This window comes from Haliotis rufescens, unplaced genomic scaffold, assembly GCF_023055435.1.
Source record: "Haliotis rufescens isolate VD_foot unplaced genomic scaffold, xgHalRufe1.0.p SCAF_7, whole genome shotgun sequence".
Lineage (NCBI taxonomy): Eukaryota > Metazoa > Mollusca > Gastropoda > Lepetellida > Haliotidae > Haliotis > Haliotis rufescens.
Window position 1 is genome coordinate 3,361,116 of NW_025964361.1, and position 25,730 is coordinate 3,386,845.

The 25,730-nt window shown below is 44.3% G+C and overlaps 1 protein-coding gene across 2 annotated transcripts in view; it reads right to left on the reverse strand.

Moving 5' to 3' along the window:
- Positions 1-624: 624 nt before the first annotated feature.
- The window catches only part of LOC124139601, a 31,832-nt gene continuing 6,726 nt past the window's right edge, over positions 625-25,730 (reverse strand). For both annotated transcript variants that reach the window (XM_048388088.1, XM_048388089.1), the window contains 12 exons: positions 24,412-24,519; positions 22,290-22,325; positions 20,215-20,250; positions 18,597-18,632; positions 16,759-16,794; positions 15,297-15,332; positions 15,127-15,171; positions 14,019-14,137; positions 9,850-9,977; positions 9,083-9,341; positions 5,208-5,454; positions 625-2,143 (listed from right to left, as the gene is read on the reverse strand). In XM_048388088.1, coding sequence (XP_048244045.1) covers positions 2,023-2,143; positions 5,208-5,454; positions 9,083-9,341; positions 9,850-9,977; positions 14,019-14,137; positions 15,127-15,171; positions 15,297-15,332; positions 16,759-16,794; positions 18,597-18,632; positions 20,215-20,250; positions 22,290-22,325; positions 24,412-24,519 — 1,207 coding nt within the window. In that variant the 3' untranslated portion in view covers positions 625-2,022. The remainder of the gene's footprint in view (positions 2,144-5,207; positions 5,455-9,082; positions 9,342-9,849; positions 9,978-14,018; positions 14,138-15,126; positions 15,172-15,296; positions 15,333-16,758; positions 16,795-18,596; positions 18,633-20,214; positions 20,251-22,289; positions 22,326-24,411; positions 24,520-25,730) is intronic.

The window sequence follows — 25,730 nt, forward strand, 5'->3', positions numbered from 1 at the left end:
ATACCTGAACAAAAATAGTTAAAAGGAGATAATTATATTGAATCACAGAATTGTTTGTTTGTTGTTTAACGCCACACTCAGCAATATTCTAGCTATATGACGGCGGTTTATACATAATTGAGTATGGAACAGATAATCCAGTGATTGATATCATGAGCATCGATCCAGGCAATTGGGATACGATGACATGCATCAACCAAGTCAGCGAGCCTGACCATCCGATTCCGTTAGTCGCCTCTTACGACAAGCTAGGTTGCTGAAGATCAATTCTAATCCAGATCTTCGCGGGTCTCTGAATCATAGAATATTTGAAATAAGTGAATGTGTTTTACCACGGCTGGCAAATTATATTTATCACTACAGTTTTAGTTCTTCAACGTCATTGTGTTCTCACACAATGCGTCATCGCTTGTTTGACTGGGCTCCTGTCTACCTCAGTAGGTGACGTGAGGTGAAATGGGGTTTAACGTCGTGTTTAAGATTATCGCACTTATAAAGCGACGTGCATACACCCATGTGTGTGTGCCGATTTTATAGTGCTAGCCCACTGAGATATTATAATGCAGTTTAACATGAATACCCGGCTTAGACACTGACTCCGAGCAGACCAGTCCTTGTTTTAGCCCCAAGGCAGGGTAACAACACGTACCATCTTTTAACTTCTTTTGGTATGACGAGGCCGAGGTTCGAACCCGGACCTTCCGCTCCGGGCGGACGCTCTACCAGTAGACCAACGAGTTCAACCAGTAAAACTGGTCGTGGCCTAATTCTTGGAGAATGCGATTGGTCGGCATTAACATGGGTTTCATTGGTCTTCGGTATCGAATGACACAAGTTGCAGACTACCTATGAAGTTACATACAAACTAACACCAGCAGAGCAGAGGGTTTCGGGTTTCAGAAGGTTAGTCGATAGAACAAAACCTAGCGTATATAAAATAGCCGTATATATAACAGAGTTTAACCACATTCGTGTCGCCGCAGTCTGTTGGCTAAAATCGCAGAGCCTTGTACCAATGACTACCGCTGCAGTATAAATTGTATAAACTGAACCCCCCGTAAACCGGACTTTCTTATTCTCCAGACTTTAACTGTAAAAAACGTCAACATATAGATATGTTTCTTTGTACCAAAGATTCCTAGTGTATATACAGTAAACTACGTATATAACGAACACGCTTATAACGAACTGACGGATATAACGAACATATTGTTGGTCCCGGGCATTTGCTGTATATATGTTTTTACCGGACTACGGTTATATCCAACTAAAATCAGTGGTCCCTTTGAGTTCGTTATAACCGTAGATTACTGTAGTTGTTTTTTCCGGTATAGTCCACACTGTCGGGATTAACGGGGTTTTACTGTCTATGATACTATCAGCAATTGGTATACAGTAAACTACGTTTATAACGAACACGCTTATAACGAACTGACGGATATAACGAACTTACTTTTTTTGCCCCGACTATTTGCTGTCGTTATGCTGTATATATGCATATAACGAACTACGGCTATAGCGAACTAAAATTAGTGGTCCCTTTGAGTTCGTTATAACCGTAGTTTACTGTATTTGAAAACCACCCCGCTTGATTGAAGTAGCAATGATATGTTCACACTCTCAAATGTACTGTTGACTATTTGTAAATAAACGTAACTGCTCTTCAACGTTTGTTATCGTGTTTCATTTAAAAAACTCGTTGATGAAACAGAGAAGAAGATGTTTTAACAAGCTGCATAGTCCATTCATTTCCACTCGGGAAACTCCGCCACCTACATAATACCTCGGGCAGCAATGGTGTAGAGACATTGCATGAATTCACCGTAGACCGCACACCGATTGATCCCTTGGCGAAAAGCTCGTACAACATGGCGGCCGATTTTGAGAAAGAAATTGTGCCATATTATTATGTCATAGTCACGCGAAGTGTGAAACTGGTAAATCTAGTTTCAAAATGGATTCCTCCAGATGTTATCCGAGATGACATACATGGGATGGAGATGAGCTGAGTGCAGCCGACTCTTAACGAGAGAACTCTTCCTCGTCACTACTGTCGGGGTGATGCGTCAGAAACACCTCCTCCGCCTCAGTGTAGGCCATCTTATTCATCCAGTAACTATCCGTGGAGAGGGCATCCTTTGACCTGAAACCAGAATCAGTGAGTGACAGAGTAGGTGTGTTCGCCTCCATACAATACTGCTGTAGCCCACGACGACGAACCTCCCTGTCTTTACATATATACCCATATAAGATGTCCGAACCCTACATCACGGATGACATTTAAAGGAGGACTAGGCAAGGGCAAATTGGCAGCTCCAGCAATGTATTTCAAGTCCCCCGACCTCCACTGCTGGTGACTCCGAGATCAGAACAATAAACAACAGGAACTACACAATGGCAGTGTCTGCAGGTATTAATTACAGAATCTAGAACCAGTAACTTGGCACCCGATATCTGAGATTAGTCCCCCTTTGTCACATATTCACTATTACAGGGGCAGTCGGGTAGCCTAGTGGTTAAAGCGTTCGCTCGTCACGCCGAAGACCTGGGTTCGATTCCCGACATGGTAACAATGTGTGAAGCCCATTTCTGGTGTCCCCCGCCGTGATATTGCTGGAATATTGCTAAAAGCGGCGTAAAACCATACTCACTCACTATTCACTATTACATGCTACCATATGGGACCGAAAACAGGTCTGGCACAATTGCTGAATCGTAAAAACATATATATGTCTTATCTGCTGCTGAAATGGGTATTTTGTGATTATTATCAGGCATCTATTGTATGACTAACGAAGGCAAAAATAAATACATTTTTGGCTCATAATTAAAAAATATGAGGCGAAAGTAGTAAAAAGAGCCTAGAGAGACGCAAAAGCTTTGAAACTGGTGGAATACGAACTGTGTGATTGGCATTTTTAGGAGTTGGGAAATAACAGTAAAGACAAAACCGAAACGTCGCATCATAATATAATAAAGATGTTGTCATCCATCAAATATCTTGTTTTTACAGTTGGAGTACGAATTGTTGGTAGTATGCAGTACCGAAAATTGCATATACAGTAACGTTTATAACGAACACGCTTATAACGAACTGACGGATATAACGAACTGTTCTTGGTCCTGTCCATTTGCTGTAATTATGCTGTATATGTGCTTATAACGAACACGGTTCTTACGAACTGAATATAGTGGTCCCTTAAGTTCGTTATAACCGTAGTTTACTGTATAAGGGAAGCAATGATATCTAATATATAACATTTAAGATACGGATACACACGAGTAATAATCTCTTTGTCGTTGAGTGTCATTCTTAATAGTGATGGATGTGTAAGGCGTATTTTCGCTCAATAAAGCAAGTTTAGAAACCGTCCTTGTAACGAGATAGGAGACAGCAACAAAACGTATCGTGTGCTGTTTTCCGATATCAGCAACTCGTGTGTTATTGTCTACATACACCTTACATACTCCTCTTTGGGATGGAAATGAAATTAGCATCCACTTGTGATGATATGATGATGATGATGATGATGATGATGATGATGATGACGACGATGATGATGACGATGAAGTGATGAAGTTATTAGATGATGGTAATCCGTAACTAAACATTTGAATAGGATCACGATAAGAAAACAAGTTTTCAAATCTATACTCTTCAAAAAAAGAAACTTGACACTGACTTTCAAAATGTAATATAATGCTATTGTTTCAAAATAGGACACAGAAACCATAATTGAAACTGTTTGAAGATCAATGTACACAATGTTCAAAACATTAATTGTGACACACGTACACGATACAGTTAATGTAACAGGGGTACAGAAAATGTCAGTATCGGTTGTGCCCACCACGTGCATCAATCACCGCTTGACACCGACGACCCATAGATGCAATCAAGTTGTCAATAACACGCTGTTGGATGTGCTGCCATTCATGCTGAAGTGCATCAAGAAGCGCCGGAAGTGTTTGGGGCGGTGGATTCCTTCTGCGAACGCGTCGATCCAACTCGTCCCACAGATGCTCAATCGGGGACAAATCTGGTGACCGGGCTGGCCAAGGTAATGTCTGTATGTTGTTGTGCTATAAGAAGTCCTGACAAACACGTGCAATATGCGGTCGATCGTTGTCCTGCTGGAACTCTCCGCCATGAACGTTGACGTGAGGAAGAACGTAAGGCTGTAGGATCAAATTTCTGTAACGCACACCTGTCAATGCACCTGCCACATGCACGAGAGGCGTCCTACCACCGTGATGAATTCCGGCCCATACCATGACACTCCCGCCAAATGGGACAACCTGCTGCACACAGTTGGGGGCGTAACATTCATCCCGACGTAGACATGTGCGCGCCCATCAGCACGTGTGAGTAGGAAACGGGACTCGTCAGTAAACAGTACATTTTTTCTCCACCTTGCACGTGCCCATCTAACCCTCTGTTGGCACCAACGCAGACGGTCCGCCAGATGACCTGGGGTCAATACATGACGTCGAACAGGTCTTCGTGCAAAAAGTCCAGCCTCCCTCAGTCTGTTGCGTACCGTTTGATCTGATATTCTGCGTACCACAGGGATCTGTGTGGTTGTAGACGTGACTGGTAGTGCGGTCTCGGAGGTGTCGCAGCCGGATGTATCGATCTTGTGCTTGGGTTGTCACCCTTGGTCTTCCTGACCTTGGTCTGTCGTCAACTCTGTTGGTGTTGTTGTATAGGGTCCACAGTGCGGAGATAGTCTGTCTGGATACGCCAAAGTGCCTGGCCACTTCTTGCTGAGTTGCTCCAGCTTGTAATCTCCCAATGGCGTTGTTCCGTTGAGCTGCATTCAGTCTTGGCATTCTGTCACCGCTTCTACTGCCGTTATAAGGACTGTATGAACAGCCGTTGATGTGGATTTTTATACCCATTCAGCAGGGGGACCTGCATGCCCAAATGCAGGATCCTGTGCTGCACGCTTTTTACAGGCGGTTGTGTTTGGATGAAGCTGTAAAATTGATCCCCAAACGCTACGTTTATGTGCTTTGCATGTGTTTTCGCGAATTATAGACACATCATCTTATTTAACACTTATTTGGTTCTCATTTAATGTAATTATTTTAGATATTTGGCAAAAAGCGGTTTTACATCTATGTCAAGTTTCTTTTTTTGAAAGTATATTTGCCGTGCCTTGATGAAAGTAAAACAGAATCCTTTATCCATCTTCTAGTAATACCTTTTCCCATTGACAAACACCACGTGTAGCCTTTGAACATCTCCATCTTCGTGGACCCTTGTCACTTCACCCGGAAGGAAATAGTTGTCGTCAGGGTCAGCAAGTGCCAGGATGTAGCTGCCGACCTTGAACTTGATCATCTTGGAGAAGGTTCCATAGATGTGGATGGACATCTGATCACCGCACTTGCCATCCTCCCATGTCACGGTGTACCTCTGCTGACGTCCTATCTGTTTTTCAACTTTACCTAGAAAGGTAATAGTATTGTTTATCGACCACGATTTCGTTCGTGGCACTACCTAGGGTCGGATCACGAAGCATCCCAATTATCAAAACAGTACAGATACCCACGTCTTATACCCTTCTGTGTCTGACGACGTGCACGGGTTGAACATCTCCTGATCGTCTCTGGTGACCTTCCCTGTCTCTACGTGTGTCTGGTGACCTACCCAGTCTGTACACCCCAGACTCGTCTCTGGTGACCTATCCCGTCTGTTCACCCCTTTCGGTCAGGTGACCTATTCTGACTCGTCTCTGATGACTTACCCAGTCTGTACCACCCTGATGTGTCTGGTGACCTATTCTAACTCGTCTCTGGTGACCTACCCAGTCTGTACACCCCTGACTCGTCTCTGGTTACCTACCCAGTCTGTACACCCCTGACGTGTGTCTGGTGAACTACCCAGCCTGTACACCCCTGACTCGTCTCTGGTCACCAACCCTGTCAGTACACCCCTGACGACGTGCACGAGTTGAACATCTCCTGATTGTCTCTGGTGACCTACCCTGTCTCTACGTGTGTCTGGTGACCTACCCAGTCTGTACACCCTGGCTCGTTTCTGGTGACCTACCCAGTCTGTACACCCCAGACTCGTCTCTGGTGACCTATCCCGTCTGTACACCCCTAATGTGTCAGGTGACCTATTCTGACTCGTCTCTGATGACTTACCCAGTCTGTACCACCCTCATGTGTCTGGTGACCTATTCTAACTCGTCTCTGGTGACCTACCCAGTCTGAACAACCCTGACTCGTCTATGGTCACCTACCCATTCTGAATATCCCTGACTCGTCTCTGGTGACCTATCCAGTCTGTACACCCCTGACTCTTGTCCTGGTGATCTACCCAGTCTGTACATCCCTGACTCTTCTCCTGGTGACCTACCCAGTCTGTATACCCCTGACTCTTCTCCTGGTGACCTACCCTGTCTGTACACCCCTGACTCGTCTCCTGGTGACCTACCCAGTCTGTACAACCTGATTCTTCTCCTGGTGACCTACCCAGTCCGTACATCCCTGACTCTTCTCCTGGTGACCTACCCAGTCTGTATACCCCTGACTTTTCTCCTGGTGACCTACCCTGTCTGTACACCCCTGACTCGTCTCCTGGTGACCTACCAAGTCTGTACACCCCTGAGTCCTATCCTGGTGACCTACCCGGTCTGTACACCCCTGACTCGTCTCCTGGTGACCTACCCTGTCTGTACACCCCTGACTATTCTCCTGGTGACCTACCCTGTCTGTACACCCCTTACTCTTCTCCTGGTGACCTACCCAGTCTGTACACCCCTGACTATTCTCCTGGTGACCTACCCTGTCTGTACACCCCTTACTCTTCTCCTGGTGACCTACCCTGTCTGTACACCCCTGACTCGTCTCCTGGTGACCTACCCAGTCTGTACAACCTGATTCTTCTCCTGGTGACCTACCCAGTCCGTACATCCCTGACTCTTCTCCTGGTGACCTACCCAGTCTGTATACCCCTGACTTTTCTCCTGGTGACCTACCCTGTCTGTACACCCCTGACTCGTCTCCTGGTGACCTACCAAGTCTGTACACCCCTGAGTCCTATCCTGGTGACCTACCCGGTCTGTACACCCCTGACTCGTCTCCTGGTGACCTACCCTGTCTGTACACCCCTGACTATTCTCCTGGTGACCTACCCTGTCTGTACACCCCTTACTCTTCTCCTGGTGACCTACCCAGTCTGTACACCCCTGACTATTCTCCTGGTGACCTACCCTGTCTGTACACCCCTTACTCTTCTCCTGGTGACCTACCCTGTCTGTACACCCCTGACTCGTCTCCTGGTGACCTACCCAGTCTGTACAACCTGATTCTTCTCCTGGTGACCTACCCAGTCCGTACATCCCTGACTCTTCTCCTGGTGACCTACCCAGTCTGTATACCCCTGACTTTTCTCCTGGTGACCTACCCTGTCTGTACACCCCTGACTCGTCTCCTGGTGACCTACCAAGTCTGTACACCCCTGAGTCCTATCCTGGTGACCTACCCGGTCTGTACACCCCTGACTCGTCTCCTGGTGACCTACCCTGTCTGTACACCCCTGACTATTCTCCTGGTGACCTACCCTGTCTGTACACCCCTTACTCTTCTCCTGGTGACCTACCCAGTCCGTACATCCCTTACTCTTCTCCTGGTTACGTACCCAGTCTGTACACCCCTGAGTCTTCTCCTGGTTACGTACCCAGTCTGTACATCCCTGAGTCTTCTCCTGGTTACGTACCCAGTCTGTACACCCCTGACTCATTTCCTGGTGACCTACCCAGTCTGTACATCCCTGAGTCTTCTCCTGGTGATCTACCCAGTCTGTACATCCCTTACTATTCTCCTGGTGACCTACCCTGTCTGTACATCCCTTACTATTCTCCTGGTGATCTACCCAGTCTGTACAACCCTGACTCTTCTCTGATGACCTACCCAGTCTGTACACCCCTGACTCTTCTCCTGGTGACCTACCCAGTCTGTACACCCTTGATTCGTCTCTGGTGACCTACCCAGTCTGTACATCCCTGAGTCTTCTCCTGGTGATCTACCCAGTCTGTACACCCTGACTCGTCTCTGATGACCTACCCAGTCTGTACACCCCTGACGTGTGTCTGGTGACCTACCCAGTCGGTACAACCCTGACTCTTCTCCTGGTGACCTACCCAGTCTGTACACCCCTGAGTCCTATCCTGGTGACCTACCCAGTCTGTACACCCCTGACTCGTCTCCTGGTGACCTACCTAGTCTGTACAACCTGACTCTTCTCCTGGTGACCTACCCAGTCTGTACATCCCTTACTCTTCTCCTGGTGACCTACCCAGTCTGTACACCCCTGACTCGTCTCCTGGTGACCTACCCAGTCTGTACACCCCTGAGTCCTATCCTGGTGACCTACCCGGTCTGTACACTCCTGACTCGTCTCCTGGTGACCTACCCAGTCTGTACAACCTGACTCTTCTCCTGGTGACCTACCCTGTCTGTACACCCCTGACTCTTCTCCTGGTGACCTACCCTGTCTGTACACCCCTGACTCTTCTCCTGGTGACCTACCCTGTCTGTACACCCCTGACTCGTCTCCTGGTGACCTACCCAGTCTGTACACCCCTGAGTCCTATCCTGGTGACCTACCCGGTCTGTACACTCCTGACTCGTCTCCTGGTGACCTACCCAGTCTGTACAACCTGACTCTTCTCCTGGTGACCTACCCAGTCTGTACATCCCTGAGTCTTCTCCTGGTTACGTACCCAGTCTGTACACCCCTGACTCATTTCCTGGTGACCTACCCAGTCTGTACACCCCTGACTCTTCTCCTGGTGACCTACCCAGTCTGTACACCCTTGATTCGTCTCTGGTGACCTACCCAGTCTGTACATCCCTGAGTCTTCTCCTGGTGATCTACCCAGTCTGTACACCCTGACTCGTCTCTGATGACCTACCCAGTCTGTACACCCCTGACGTGTGTCTGGTGACCTACCCAGTCGGTACAACCCTGACTCGTCTCTGATGACCTACCCAGTTTGTACACCCCTGACTCGTCTCTGGTGAACTACCCAGTCTGTACACCCCTGACGTGTGTCTGGTGACCTACCCAGTCTGTACACCCCTGACTCGTCTCTGATGACGGCCTCCTTCCCCTCCCAGTCTTTCTCTCGCTGGCGAATGTCCTCCACGTCCTTGAGATGTTTCTCTCGGTTCCTGGCAGGATACACGTCCCATTTCTCGATGTTTGTCTGATTGTTGTCATAGAACCGGACAGTCAGTTTCTGACCAATCGCTTCTATGACCCTGCCAGGGGCGTAGCTCCAGTAATATACTGGATGGGGGGCCAGCACATGGACACTGTCCCTCTGTAATAGAAAGGGAACTTACGTACTCTATGTTATACTGCATATCACATGCATGCTGCATATCAGGTTCAAATGAAACACGCAGAAATGGCTAAGTAACGGCAAAAAGGACATTTTCAATATGGCAACCGTGGTCCAGGAGACGCCATAACTGGGATCATTCATGCAGTCTCATCAGCACAGGCATTGTTGTCTTAGAGGAGCCGGATGGACGTGCAACCGACAAGGCAGACAACGGACAAACCGCAACGACATAAGCTCGCTTGACTTTCAATAAGGTGAGCTAAACACGTATTTGCTCACAACAGACAAATAGATATCACATAGAGGCATACGCACAACCGGAAGGACAGACATAAGACAACGTACAACGACAAAACCTCACATCAGACAAATACGTACGAACGCTGCACAAAGGAATTATCACATACAGGCATACGCACACATATAAACGGTCACCTTGCATGTTACACAGGAATAACCCTTATTAAACCGGTCGAGGTATTACCTTGATAGTAGACCCAGCGTCGTAATGGTCAGTTGTCCGGATGATGTGCTTACTACTAATGACGTCACATCGGCCTGTGACATCCTCCACAGAGTAACAGTCTTTATCATGGCGCTGGACAATCTTCCCTGTTTAGATGAAGAGTGAGTGAGCTGGGTTTAACTCTGCTTTGAACAGTATTCCAGTTATATCACGGCGTGTCAGCTTCATGTGGTAGAAAACCCCGAAGTGATGCAGGTCACAGACGTTTACCACTTTGGTGAAGCCTACGACCATCTGGGCGAATCTGGGATTCAAACACACGATCCTAGGATTCTGGCATGCCTAAGGGACGCAACTCTGCTATGCGACGTTTCAGTACAGATGACAGTATCTTTATCAAGATGGTAGGAAATGGTTAAATAGCAAAGATTACATATACACAGAGATTAACAATAGTATCAAGAAGGATGGCAAAATGACAAGGGATGAAGCTTGAGGATGACGCACAGAGATTAACAAAAGCATCAAGCAGGATGGCAAAATGACGACAAGGCATGAAGCTTGAGGATGACGCACAGAGATTAACAAAAGCATCAAGCAGGATGGCAAAATGACGACAAGGCATGAAGCTTGAGGATGAAGTACAGAGATTAACAAAAGCATCAAGCAGGATGGCAAAATGACGACAAGGCATGAAGCTTGAGGATGACGCACAGAGATTAACAAAAGCATCAAGCAGGATGGCAAAATGACGACAAGGGATGAAGCTTGAGGATGAAGTACAGAGATTAACAAAAGCATCAAGCAGAATGGCAAAATGACGACAAGGCATGAAGCTTGAGGATGAAGTACAGAGATTAACAAAAGCATCAAGCAGGATGGCAAAATGACGAAAAGGCATGAAGCTTGAGGATGAAGCACAGAGATTAACAAAAGCATCAAGCAGGATGGCAAAATGACGACAAAGGATGAAGCTTGAGGATGACGCACAGAGATTAACAAAAGCATCAAGCAGGATGGCAAAATGACGACAAGGGATGAAGCTTGAGGATGACGCACAGAGATTAACAAAAGCATCAAGCAGGATGGCAAAATGACAAGGGATGAAGCCTGAGGATGACGCACAGAGATTAACAAAAGCATCAAGCAGGATGGCAAAATGTCGACAAGGCATGAAGCTTGAGGATGACGCACAGAGATTAACAAAAGCATCAAGCAGGATGGCAAAATGACGACAAGGGGTGAAGCTTGAGGATGACGCACAGAGATTAACAAAAGCATCAAGCAGGATGGCAAAATGACGACAAGGCATGAAGCTTGAGGATGACGCACAGAGATTAACAAAAGCATCAAGCAGGATGGAAAAATGACGACAAGGGATGAAGCTTGAGGATGAAGTACAGAGATTAACAAAAGCATCAAGCAGGATGGCAAAATGACGACAAGGGATGAAACTTGAGGATGAAGTACAGAGATTAACAAAAGCATCAAGCAGGATGGCAAAATGACGAAAAGGCATGAAGCTTGAGGATGACGCACAGAGATTAACAAAAGCATCAAGCAGGATGGCAAAATGACGACAAGGGATGAAGCTTGAGGATGACGCACAGAGATTAACAAAAGCATCAAGCAGGATGGCAAAATGTCGACAAGGCATGAAGCTTGAGGATGAAGTACAGAGATTAACAAAAGCATCAAGCAGGATGGCAAAATGACGACAAGGCATGAAGCTTGAGGATGACGCACAGAGATTAACAAAAGCATCAAGCAGGATGGAAAAATGACGACAAGGCATGAAGCTTGAGGATGACGCACAAAGATTAACAAAAGCATCAAGCAGGATGGCAAAATGACGACAAGGGATGAAGCTTGAGGATGACGCACAGACATAAACAAAAGCATCAAGCAGGATGGCAAAATGACGACAAGGCATGAAGCTTGAGGATGAAGCACAGAGATAAACAAAAGCATCAAGCAGGATGGCAGAATGACGACAAGGCATGAAGCTTGAAGATGAAGCACAGAGATTAACAATAGCATCAAGCAGGATGGCAAAATGAAGACAAGGCATGAAGCTTGAGGATGAAGTACAGATATTAACAATAGCATCAAGCAGGATGGAAAAATGAAGACAAGGCATGAAGCTTGAAGATGAAGCACAGAGATTAACAATAGCATCAAGCAGGAGGGCAGAATGACGACAAGGCATGAAGCTTGAAGATGAAGCACAGAGATTAACAATAGCATCAAGCAGGATGGAAAAATGAAGACAAGGTATGAAGCTTGAGGATGAAGCACAGAGATTAACAAAAGCATCAAGCAGGATGGCAAAATGACGACAAGGGATGAAGCTTGAGGATGAAGCACAGAGATAAACAATAGCATCAAGCAGGATGGCAAAATGAAGACAAGGCATGAAGCTTGAGGATGAAGTACAGATATTAACAATAGCATCAAGCAGGATGGAAAAATGAAGACAAGGCATGAAGCTTGAAGATGAAGCACAGAGATTAACAATAGCATCAAGCAGGAGGGCAGAATGACGACAAGGCATGAAGCTTGAAGATGAAGCACAGAGATTAACAATAGCATCAAGCAGGATGGAAAAATGAAGACAAGGTATGAAGCTTGAGGATGAAGCACAGAGATTAACAAAAGCATCAAGCAGGATGGCAAAATGACGACAAGGCATGAAGCTTGAGGATGAAGCACAGAGATAAACAAAAGCATCAAGCAGGATGGCAAAATGACGACAAGGCATGACGCTTGAGGATGAAGCACAGAGATTAACAAAAGCATCAAGCAGATGGGAAAATGAAGACAAGGCATGAAGCTTGAGGATGAAGCACAGAGATAAACAATAGCATCAAGCAGGATGGGAAAATGACGACAAGGCATGAAGCTTGAGGATGAAGCACAGAGATTAACAAAAGCATCAAGCAGGATGGCAAAATGACGACAAGGCATGAAGCTTGAGTATGAAGCACAGAGATTAACAAAAGCATCAAGCAGGATGGCAAAATGACGACAAGGCATGAAGCTTGAAGATGAAGCACAGAGATAAACAATAGCATCAAGCAGATGGGAAAATGAAGACAAGGCATGAAGCTTGAAGATGAAGCACAGAGATAAACAATAGCATCAAGCAGATGGGAAAATGACGACAAGGCATGAAGCTTGAGGATGAAGCATGTAACAACACGATTGTGATGAGGTGATGTAAAGATTCAGCGGCTAAAAGTGAGTGAGTGAGTGTGTATGGTTTAACGCCACTCTTAGCAGTACTCCCCCAGTATCACAGCAGGGGTCACCAGCAATGGGCGTCCCACATATAATCATTAAGGGAATCGAACCCGGGTCATCTGTGTGACGAGCGAACGCTATAACCACTAGGCTATCCCACCAACCCTCGGCAGCTTATAAATGATACCTGACTATTGCAAATAATTGATTTTTCTTTCTGTATTCATACGTTCTCCGATATGCTGATAGTTGCAATGAAAACAATATGGTAATGACAAAACGACGCCTAACTAAAAGTACAGAGGAGAATTGTATGCTGCTTTCTGCAAAATCGCTGCACCATATTTACAAATACACCCAGATGAGGATTCGAACTCAGGCATTCTGTTTCAGGGCAAAAGGCACATCCACTATGTTTCCCAAACGTGTTGAAATCAGAACTAGTATCCCTTAATGATAATATAATTATACAAATGACAACAAATTTATTTAAGGTATTTTCTGTTCCTGAATAGAAAGAAGCCAATCAGGAGTGTATATGTTTCTGTATATGGTGATCATCAATATATATTTATGTTAATAGTATGATAAACGAAAAAAAGGATGAGTTTTTGCTTCACCTTTTCAAAAAATATGTCATAAAATAACATAAACAGCCGGACTAATAATCTGATGGAATTGAGATGAAGCATGCAGCATTTGTTATGCTTATGGCATAAATCACAAGTTCACACACAAAAAAGTTTATTTTATTTCACTATTTGACGACAAAACCGATAAACCTAAAAGTTGACTTTTTACTTTAAAATATGTATATATTTTTAAGATTTCATGTTTTACAGAAATTGAATATGAATAGAATAATGGTTATAGCTTATCTCACGCTGATGCCGCAATGGGGCTAACTGTTTGCTGAAACCAATCCTAACAGCCATGCTTCTTACCTTTGTAGTACCATCGGTCATCCTCCCAACGGGCCAGAACTACCTCATCATCATAAAAGGTTGGATCAAGTACGACAATTGACGGTTCACTGGTTTGTACTTGTTTGTGGTTTTGGATTCTGGAACAAATGATATATTTTTACAACATGAAATATTTTTAAAGAGACATTCAGTCCAAATATCCCCACTAAATCTTATCACGATGGGTGTAAATGTCCAAGGAATTATTGACATTAATGTGACACCTCGCATCCTCCATCGTTTTTATTTCTCTGATTTTGGTCTGTATCCTTCTTGTTTGTTTGTTTGTTTGTTTGTTGTTTAGCACCACACTCAGCAATATTCCAGCTATATGACGGCGGTCTGTAAATAATCGAGTCTGGACAAGTGATTCACATTATGAGCATCGATCTACGCAATTGGGATACGATGACATGCATCAACCAAGTCAGCGAGCCTGACCACCCTATCCCGTTAGTCGCCTCTTACGACAAGCATGGGTTGCTGAAGACCGATTCAAATCCGGATCTTCACGGGTCCTGTATTCTGCAACATAACAGCAAACGAGAACAAAAAAATACAACATTTTTGTACCTTACTACTAGACAGCGCTTTAGACATGTGGGTATTGGTATGGCTGGATGGAAAAAACAATAGATACACAATCTCGTTTTAAACATGCTTTAAGACATACCTTACACGACATGTACGTTCAGAAATGGTATTCTGCTCTCTCGTTTTCTAATCAGACAACCCATTATTTCGATATCAAATGTACCAGTACTATCGAGCAACAGACTGAGATCAATTTCGTGTAAACAATTACTCAAAGACTAATATTTCCTTGACCCCCATATTCATAAGTTCTACATTCTAATGACAAATGACAGATATATGATTATCAGAAATTTGGCAATGTACATCTTCGATGCCTTTTGAATTTGAAGATATCGAAACAACGTTGATAGTGTGTCTTCTGTATATGTCACAGTCAAATGGACGCCTTCTACTAGTTATTATATAATTAACCTATAGCTTCTTCAGTATCACGAATAAGTCGTGATTGAGGAATAACTTTAAACAGTGCCATAAATATTTTATTTCACACCTGTTTTCATCTCTTGTTTGATTTTGTCGGGTATTTGTAATTATCCTGCAACATGAAAAAAAACACCATAAAGCATAATGATTACTAGTAATAGAATAAAATAAATAGGAATTGTTGAGTTCAAGACATCATGCGTTAGTTAGCAAACGATCATTATCCGTGTACCGTACCGGTCAGTTTGAACCGTTCTGTCCCGTGTGTGAGATCTGCAACACAACACATAGAATTATACACCTATAGGATGAAGGATGAAGGATGAAAGTTAAGCATCACCTCTTCTTCATTTTAAGATATCTCGAATTTCAATTTGTAAATATCTAATTGGACATATTATCTACATATGTCATTGATTTGTTTTCACAAATGACGCACTACAACATTGATCATACGACTTTGCTACTTCACAGCAAACTAGTCAGGTTTAGAAACATTTATGAGACCTGACTTACTGAGTGGGTGGGTGAGAGAGTATGGATTAACACCGCTTTGAACAGTATCATATACCACAGCCACTCAGCAGGGTGTGAAGGAAAGTCCGAAATTATACGGGTCTTAGACGTTTACCTCTTTGGCGAAACTCACGATCTCGGGTGCCGTGCTATCAAACCTAGAAATATCACCAAGTTAAATCTGGGATTCGAACACACGATCATAGCTGGCACGGAACACTGCACAGTGAGTGAGTGAGTTGGGTTTAACGCCGCTTTTAACAGTATTCCAGTTATATCGCGGCGTGTCAGCTTAATGTGGGAGGAAAGCCCGAAGTGATGCAGGTCTCAGTCGTTTACCACGTCGGTGAAACCCACGAGCACGGGTATGGGGCTGACAAACCTAGAAATATAATCGGGGCGAACCGGGATTCGAACCCACAATCATAGGTTTCTGGAATGTCCATGGGCCGCAACTCTGCACAGCGAATCGCGGCGCCTTAGACGACTGGGCCACCCGTACCCTTATAAACTGAACGTGTTGTTCTAAATTTTTGCCGCTGGCGAAAAGGTTGTGTCCAACGTTGAGCAGTGCTACTGTTCATCTTCCAGCATTTGCAAACACTCAACTGAGTTTTGTCCCATAAACATTGTCCGGGTATTGATAAAGACAAGATAATGATTACCTTGGAGGAGGAGGGGGATGAGGGGGATGCGGAGAAGGTGCTGGAGAAGGTGAAGAATGCCTCTTATCCATGATGTGAACAAATATGATGGAAAGAATAACTAAATATATTGTTAAATGTAATCGTCACATCTCCTAAACGGCTACAACCTTTATAGGTGAGGTGAGGTGAAATTGGGTTTAACGTCGCGTCCAAGATTATTGCACTTATATAGCGACGTGCATGTACGTGTGTGTATGTGTGTGTGTGGCTGCTTGTACTAGCCCACTGAGATACCATGCCGCAGTTGAACATGAATACCCCACTCAGACACAGTATATTGACTCCGAGCCGACCAGTCCTTGTTTTAGCCCCTTAATGCAGAGCGCCAGACAGGGTAACAACAATAAAAACACCAAAAGCATAATGATTACTTAAATAGGTCTTCAGTAGAAAGTAATAGAATAAAATAAATAGGAATTGTTGAGTTCAAGACATCATGCGTTAGTTAGCAAACGATCATTATCCGTGTACCGTACCGGTCAGTTTGAACCGTTCTGTCCCGTGTGTGAGATCTGCAACACAACACATAGAATTATACACCTATAGGATGAAGGATGAAGGATGGAGGATGAAAGTTAAGCATCACCCCCTCTTCATTTTCACATATCTCGCATTTCAATTTGTAAATATCTAATTGGACATATCTACGTATGTCATTGATTTCATTTTCACAAATGACGCACTACAACATTGATCATACGACTTTGATACTTCACAGCAAACTAGTCAGGTTTAGAAACATTTATGAGACCTGACTTACTGAGTGGGTGAGTGAGAGAGTATGGATTAACACCGCTTTGAACAGTATCATATACCACGAGACCTGACTTACTGAGTGGGTGAGTGAGAGAGTATGGATTAACACCGCTTTGAACAGTATCATATACCACGAGACCTGACTTACTGAGTGGGTGAGTGAGAGAGTATGGATTAACACAGCTTTGAACAGTATCATATACCACGAGACCTGACTTACTGAGTGGGTGGGTGAGAGAGTATGGATTAACACCGCTTTGAACAGTATCATATACCACAAGACCTGACTTACTGAGTGGGTGAGTGAGAGAGTATGGATTAACACCGCTTTGAACTGTATCATATACCACGGCCTCTCAGCGTGGTGTGAAGGAAAGTCCGAAATCATACGGGTCTTAGACGTTTACCACTTTGGCGAAACTCACGATCTCGGGTGCCGTGCTATCAAACCTAGAAATATCACCAAGTTAAATATGGGATTCGAACACACGATCATAGCTGGCACCTCTAAGGCACGGAACACTGCACAGTGAGTTGGGTTTAACGCCGCTTTTAACAATATTCCAATTATATCGCGGCGTGTCAGCTTAATGTGGGAGGAAAGCCCGAAGTGATGCAGGTCTCAGACGTTTACCACTTCGGTGAAACCCACGAGCACGGGTATGGGGCTGACAAACCTAGAAATATAATCGGGGCGAACCGGGATTCGAACCCACAATCATAGGTTTCTGAAGTATCCAAGGGACGCAACTCTGCACAGCGAATCGCGGCGCCTTAGACGACTGGGCCCCCGTGCCCCCTAACACTGCATAGAGAAATGTGGCGCTCTAGACGACTGGGCCACCCGTACCCTTATAAACTGAACGTGTTGTTCTATTTTTTGCCGCTGGCGAAAAGGTTGTGTCCAACGTTGAGCAGTGCTACTGTTCATCTTCCAGCATTTGCAAACACTCAACTGAGTTTTGTCCCATAAACATTGTCCGGGTATTGATAAAGACAAGATAATGATTACCTTGGAGGATGAGGGGGATGAGGGGGATGCGGAGAAGGTGCTGGAGAAGGTGAAGAATGCCTCTTATCCATGATGTGAACAAATATGATGGAAAGAATAACTAAATATATTGATAAATGTAATCGTCACTTCTCCTAAACGGCTACAACCTTTATAGGTGAGGTGATTTGAAATTGGGTTTAACGTCGCGTCCAAGATTACTGCACTTATATAGCGACGTGCATGTACGTCTATGTATGTAGTGTGTGGCTGCTTGTACTAGTCCGGACTGATGCCGATTTAAAGTGCTAGCCCACTGAGATACCATGCCGCAGTTGAACATGAATACCCCACTCAGACACAGTATATTGACTCCGAGCCGACCAGTCCTTGTTTTAGCCCCTTAATGCAGAGCGCCAGACAGGGTAACAACAATAAAAACACCAAAAGCATAATGATTACTTAATTAGGTCTTAAGGAGAAAGTAATAGAATAAAATAAATAGGAATTGTTGAGTTCAAGACATCATGCGTTAGTTAGCAAACGATCATTATCCGTGTACCGTACCGGTCAGTTTGAACCGTTCTGTCCCGTGTGTGAGATCTGCAACACAACACATAGAATTATATACACCTATAGGATGAAGGATGAAAGCTAAGCATCACCTCTTCTTCATTTTCACATATCTCGAATTTCAATTTGTAAATATCTAATTGGACATATCTACATATGTCATTGATTTCATTTTCACAAATGACGCACTACAACATTTTTCATACGACTTTGCTATATCACAGCAAACTAGTCAGGTTTAGAAACATTTATGAGACCTGACTTACTGAGTGGGTGGGTGAGAGAGTATGGATTAACACCGCTTTGAACAGTATCATATACCACGAGACCTGACTTACTGAGTGGGTGAGTGAGAGAGTATGGATTAACACCGCTTTGAACAGTATCATATACCACGGCCTCTCAGCATGGTGTGAAGGAAAGTCCGAAATTATACGGGTCTTAGACGTTTACTACTTTGGCGAAACTCACGATCTCGGGTGCCGTGCTATCAAGCCTAGAAATATCACCAAGTTAAATCTGGGATTCGAACACACGATCATAGCTGGCACGTCTAAGGCACGGAACAATGCAGTGAGTGAGTGAGTTGGGTTTAACGCCGCTTTTAACAATATTCCAGTTATATCGCGGCGTGTCAGCTTAATGTGGGAGGAAAGCCCGAAGTGATGCAGGTCTCAGACGTTTACCACTTCGGTGAAACCCACGAGCACGGTTATGGGGCTGACAAACCTAGAAATATAATCGGGGCGAACCGGGATTCGAACCCCTAATCATAGGTTTCTGGAGTATCCAAGGGAGGCAACTCTGCACAGCGAATCGCGGCGCCTTAGACGACTGGGCCCCCGTGCCCCCTAACACTGCACAGAGAAATGTGGCGCTCTAGACGACTGGGCCACCCGTACCCTTATAAACTGAACGTGTTGTTCTAAATTTTTGCCGCTGGCGAAAAGGTTGTGTCCAACGTTGAGCAGTGCTACTGTTCATCTTCCAGCATTTGCAAACACTCAACTGAGTTTTGTCCCATAAACATTGTCCGGGTATTGATAAAGACAAGATAATGATTACCTTGGAGGAGGAGGGGGATGAGGGGGATGCGGAGAAGGTGCTGGAGAAGGTGAAGAATGCCTCTTATCCATGATGTGAACAAATATGATGGAAAGAATAACTAAATATATTGATAAATGTAATCGTCACTTCTCCTAAACGGCTACAACCTTTATAGGTGAGGTGAGGTGAAATTGGGTTTAACGTCGCGTCCAAGATTATTGCACTTATATAGCGACGTGCATGTACGTGTGTGTATGTGTGTGTGTGGCTGCTTGTACTAGTCCGGACTGATGCCGATTTATAGTGCTAGCCCACTGAGATACCATGCCGCAGTTGAACATGAATACCCCACTCAGACACAGTATATTGACTCCGAGCCGACCAGTCCTTGTTTTAGCCCCTTAATGCAGAGCGCCAGACAGGGTAACAACAATAAAAACACCAAAAGCATAATGATTACTTAATTAGGTCTTCAGTAGAAAGTAATAGAATAAAATAAATAGGAATTGTTGAGTTCAAGACATCATGCGTTAGTTAGCAAACGATCATTATCCGTGTACCGTACCGGTCAGTTTGAACCGTTCTGTCCCGTGTGTGAGATCTGCAACACAACACATAGAATTATACACCTATAGGATGAAGGATGAAGGAGGAAAGTTAAGCATCACCTCTTCTTCATTTTCAGATATCTCGCATTTCAATTTGTAAATATCTAATTGGACATATTATCTACATATGTCATTGATTTCATTTTCACAAATGACGCACTACAACATTGATCATACGACTTTGCTACTTCACAGCAAACTAGTCAGGTTTAGAAACATTTATGAGACCTGACTTACTGAGTGGGTGGGTGAGGGAGTATGGATTAACACCGCTTTGAACAGTATCATATACCACGAGACCTGACTTACTGAGTGGGTGAGTGGGAGAGTATGGATTAACACCGCTTTGAACAGTATCATATACCACGAGACCTGACTTACTGAGTGGGTGGGTGAGAGAGTATGGATTAACACCGCTTTGAACAGTATCATATACCACGAGACCTGACTTACTGAGTGGGTGAGTGAGAGAGTATGGATTAACACCGCTTTGAACAGTATCATATACCACGAGACCTGACTTACTGAGTGGGTGGGTGAGAGAGTATGGATTAACACCGCTTTGAACAGTATCATATACCACGAGACCTGACTTACTGAGTGGGTGGGTGAGAGAGTATGGATTAACACCGCTTTGAACAGTATCATATACCACGAGACCTGACTTACTGAGTGGGTGAGTGAGAGAGTATGGAATAACACCGCTTTGAACAGTATCATATACCACAAGACCTGGCTTACTGAGTGGGTGAGTGAGAGAGTATGGATTAACACCGCTTTGAACAGTATCGTATACCACGGCCTCTCAGCATGGTGTGAAGGAAAGTCCGAAATTATACGGGTCTTAGACGTTTACCGCTTTGTCGAAACTCACGATCTCGGGTGCCGTGCTATCAAACCTAGAAATATCACCAAGTTAAATATGGGATTCGAACACACGATCATAGCTGGCACCTCTAAGGCACGGAACACTGCACAGTGAGTTGGGTTTAACGCCGCTTTTAACAATATTCCAGTTATATCACAGCGTGTCAGCTTAATGTTGGAGGAAAGCCCGAAGTGATGCAGGTCTCAGACGTTTACCACTTCGGTGAAACCCACGAGCGCGGGGATGGGGCTGACAAACCTAGAAATATAATCGGGGCGAACCGGGATTCGAACCCACAATCATAGGTTTCTGGAGTGTCCAAGGGACGCAACTCTGCACAGCGAATCGCGGCGCCTTAGACGACTGGGCCCCCGTGCCCCCTAACACTGCACAGAGAAATGTGGCGCTCTAGACGACTGGGCCAACCGCACCCTTATAAACTGAACGTGTTGTTCTAAATTTTTGCCGCTGGCGAAAAGGTTGTGTCCAACGTTGAGCAGTGCTACTGTTCATCTTCCAGCATTTGCAAACATCCAACTGAGTTTTGTCCCATAAATATTGTCCGGGTATTGATAAAGACAAGATAATGATTACCTTGTAGGATGAGGGGGATGAGGGGGATGCGGAGAAGGTGCTGGAGAAGGTGCTGGAGAAGGTGCTGGAGAAGGTGAAGAATGCCTCTTATCCATGATGTGAACAAATATGATGGAAAGAATAACTAAATATATTGATAAATGTAATCGTCACTTCTCCTAAACGGCTACAACCTTTATAGGTGAGGTGAGGTGAAATTGGGTTTAACGTCGCGTCCAAGATTAGTGCACTTATATAGCGACGTGCATGTACGTCTATGTATGTAGTGTGTGGCTGCTTGTACTAGTCCGGACTGATGCCGATTTATAGTGCTAGCCCACTGAGATACCATGCCGCAGTTGAACATGAATACCCCACTCAGACACAGTATATTGACTCCGAGCCGACCAGTCCTTGTTTTAGCCCCTTAATGCAGAGCGCCAGACAGGGTAACAACAATAAAAACACCAAAAGCATAATGATTACTTAATTAGGTCTTCAGTAGAAAGTAATAGAATAAAATAAATAGGAATTGTTGAGTTCAAGACATCATGCGTTAGTTAGCAAACGATCATTATCCGTGTACCGTACCGGTCAGTTTGAACCGTTCTGTCCCGTGTGTGAGATCTGCAACACAACACATAGAATTATATACACCTATAGGATGAAGGATTAAAGCTAAGCATCACCTCTTCTTCATTTTCACATATCTCGAATTTCAATTTGTAAATATCTAATTGGACATATCTACATATGTCATTGATTTCATTTTCACAAATGACGCACTACAACATTTTTCATACGACTTTGCTATATCACAGCAAACTAGTCAGGTTTAGAAACATTTATGAGACCTGATTTACTGAGTGGGTGGGTGAGAGAGTATGGATTAACACCGCTTTGAACAGTATCATATACCACGAGACCTGACTTACTGAGTGGGTGAGTGAGAGAGTATGGATTAACACCGCTTTGAACAGTATCATATACCACGGCCTCTCAGCATGGTGTGAAGGAAAGTCCGAAATTATACGGGTCTTAGACGTTTACCACTTTGGCGAAACTCACGATCTCGGGTGCCGTGCTATCAAACCTAGAAATATCACCAAGTTAAATCTGGGATTCGAACACACGATCATAGCTGGCACGTCTAAGGCACGGAACAATGCAGTGAGTGAGTGAGTTGGGTTTAACGCCGCTTTTAACAATATTCCAGTTATATCGCGGCGTGTCAGCTTAATGTGGGAGGAAAGCCCGAAGTGATGCAGGTCTCAGACGTTTACCACTTCGGTGAAACCCACAAGCACGGTTATGGGGCTGACAAACCTAGAAATATAATCGGGGCGAACCGGGATTCGAACCCCTAATCATAGGTTTCTGGAGTATCCAAGGGAGGCAACTCTGCACAGCGAATCGCGGCGCCTTAGATGACTGGGCCCCCGTGCCCCCTAACACTGCACAGAGAAATGTGGCGCTCTAGACGACTGGGCCACCCGTACCCTTATAAACTGAACGTGTTGTTCTAAATTTTTGCCGCTGGCGAAAAGGTTGTGTCCAACGTTGAGCAGTGCTACTGTTCATCTTCCAGCATTTGCAAACACTCAACTGAGTTTTGTCCCATAAACATTGTCCGGGTATTGATAAAGACAAGATAATGATTACCTTGGAGGATGAGGGGGATGAGGGGGATGCGGAGAAGGTGCTGGAGAAGGTGCTGGAGAAGGTGCTGGAGAAGGTACTGGAGAAGGTGCTGGAGAAGGTGAAGAATGCCTCTTATCCATGATGTGAACAAATATGATGGAAAGAATAACTAAATATATTGATAAATGTAATCGTCACATCTCCTAAACGGCTACAACCTTTATAGGTGAGGTGAGGTGAAATTGGGTTTAACGTCGCGTCCAAGATTAGTGCACTTATATAGCGACGTGCATGTTTGAACCGTTCTGTCCCGTGTGTGAGATCTGCAACACAACACATAGAATTATACACCTATAGGATGAAGGATGAAGGATGAAAGTAAAGCATCACCTCTTCTTCATTTTCAGATATCTCGAATTTCAATTTGTAAATATCTAATTGGACATATCTACATATGTCATTGATTTCATTTTCACAAATGACGCACTACAACATTTTTCATACGACTTTGCTACTTCACAGCAAACTAGTCAGGTTTAGAAACATTTATGAGACCTGACTTACTGAGTGGGTGGGTGAGAGAGTATGGATTAACACCGCTTTGAACAGTATCATATACCACGAGACCTGACTTACTGAGTGGGTGAGTGAGAGAGTATGGATTAACACCGCTTTGAACAGTATCATATACCACAGCCTCTCAGCATAGTGTGAAGGAAAGTCCGAAATTTTACGGGTCTTAGACGTTTACCGCTTTGGCGAAACACACGATCTTGGGTGCCGTGCTATCAAACCTAGAAATATCACCAAGTTAAATATGGGATTCGAACAACGATCATAGCTGGCACGTCTAAGGCACGGAACACTGCACAGAGAAATGTGGCGCTCTAGACGACTGAGCCACCCGTACCCTTATAAACTGAACGTGTTGGTCTAACTTTTGGCGCTGGCGAAAAGGTTGTGTCCAACGTTGAGCAGTGCTACTGTTCATCTTCCAGCATTTGCAAACATTCAACTGAGTTTTGTCCCATAAACATTGTCCGGGTATTGATAAAGACAAGATAATGATTACCTTGGAGGATGAGGGGGATGAGGGGGATGCGGAGAAGGTGCTGGAGAAGGTGCTGGAGAAGGTGCTGGAGAAGGTGCTGGAGAAGGTGAAGAATGCCTCTTATCCATGCTGTGAACAAATATGATGGAAAGAATAATTAAATATATTGATAAATGTAATCGTCACATCTCCTAAACGGCTACAACCTTTATAAAAGAAATGTAAGTGTTTCCAGTCTAATTGCAAAATTAATCATGAAGGGCATACAATGGTAAATAAGAAAGTATTAAATAGGCCGTCGTGGCACATACTGTTGCTCATCAAGTGCATTGAAAGCGAGCCGACCCATCAGGAGAAGACAAATAATATACATCAGTTCTCAGTATCATCCCATTTGGTAGATCAGTTTTCGGGATTTGAGATAATGTGTTGTCCCAACATAGTGAACAAAGAGACCAATCGTGAGTACAGATGATAGTTACTTTAGCAGAAACTTATAATGACTATTATTTACATAAAGATTCAATCCTTAAAATTAATTTCATTTTAATCAAAAATTCTTTATCCAGATGCAGTGATTTATTCTGTGTCAGCATCGATCTACGCAACTGGGATACGATGCGATGCATCAACCAAGTCAGCGAGCCTGACCACTCGATCCCGTTAGTCGCCTCTTATGACAAGCATAGTCGCCTATTACGACAAACATGGTTGCTAAATCGTCACTGGATAAGAGGGGCCGCATCACAGCAAGGGGTCATAAAAGAGTAATATATCAAATACGTGATATCACATCTTTTAACACTACATACATGCGGACCGTAATCAATCAGCACAACGATACATGTGTGAAATAATAAGATTAACGGGACAATTTCAAAATCCTTAACAATACCAACAATACCACAAAATGGTATGTATCAGAAACAGCTGATTAGTTTGCCAAAATAACATTTTTAATCTGGCTGCTGTAGCGGATTCTGTGATCAGACTAAGAGGATCATCATTCTGAAGTTTCAGCTTCGTTGTTTTTTGTGTAACGCCACACTCGACAATATCTTAACTGTATGGTGGCGACTTGAACATAATCGAGTCCCAAGCAATAGAGAAAAGATGGCACGCAATGGACTAAGTCACCGAATCTGACCTTCAGATCCATTTAAACGGCTCGTACGACCAGCACGTGTTGTTGGAACCTGTTCTAAACTGGAATCCTCAAAGGCCGTATGGCTTCAAAGGAGATGTCGCACATACTTAACAGTAAACCGGGATGAAGGAATGGTCATGATCAGATGACGTTTTACCCGCTTTGACATAAACTCACGTAAACCTTCAGTTGG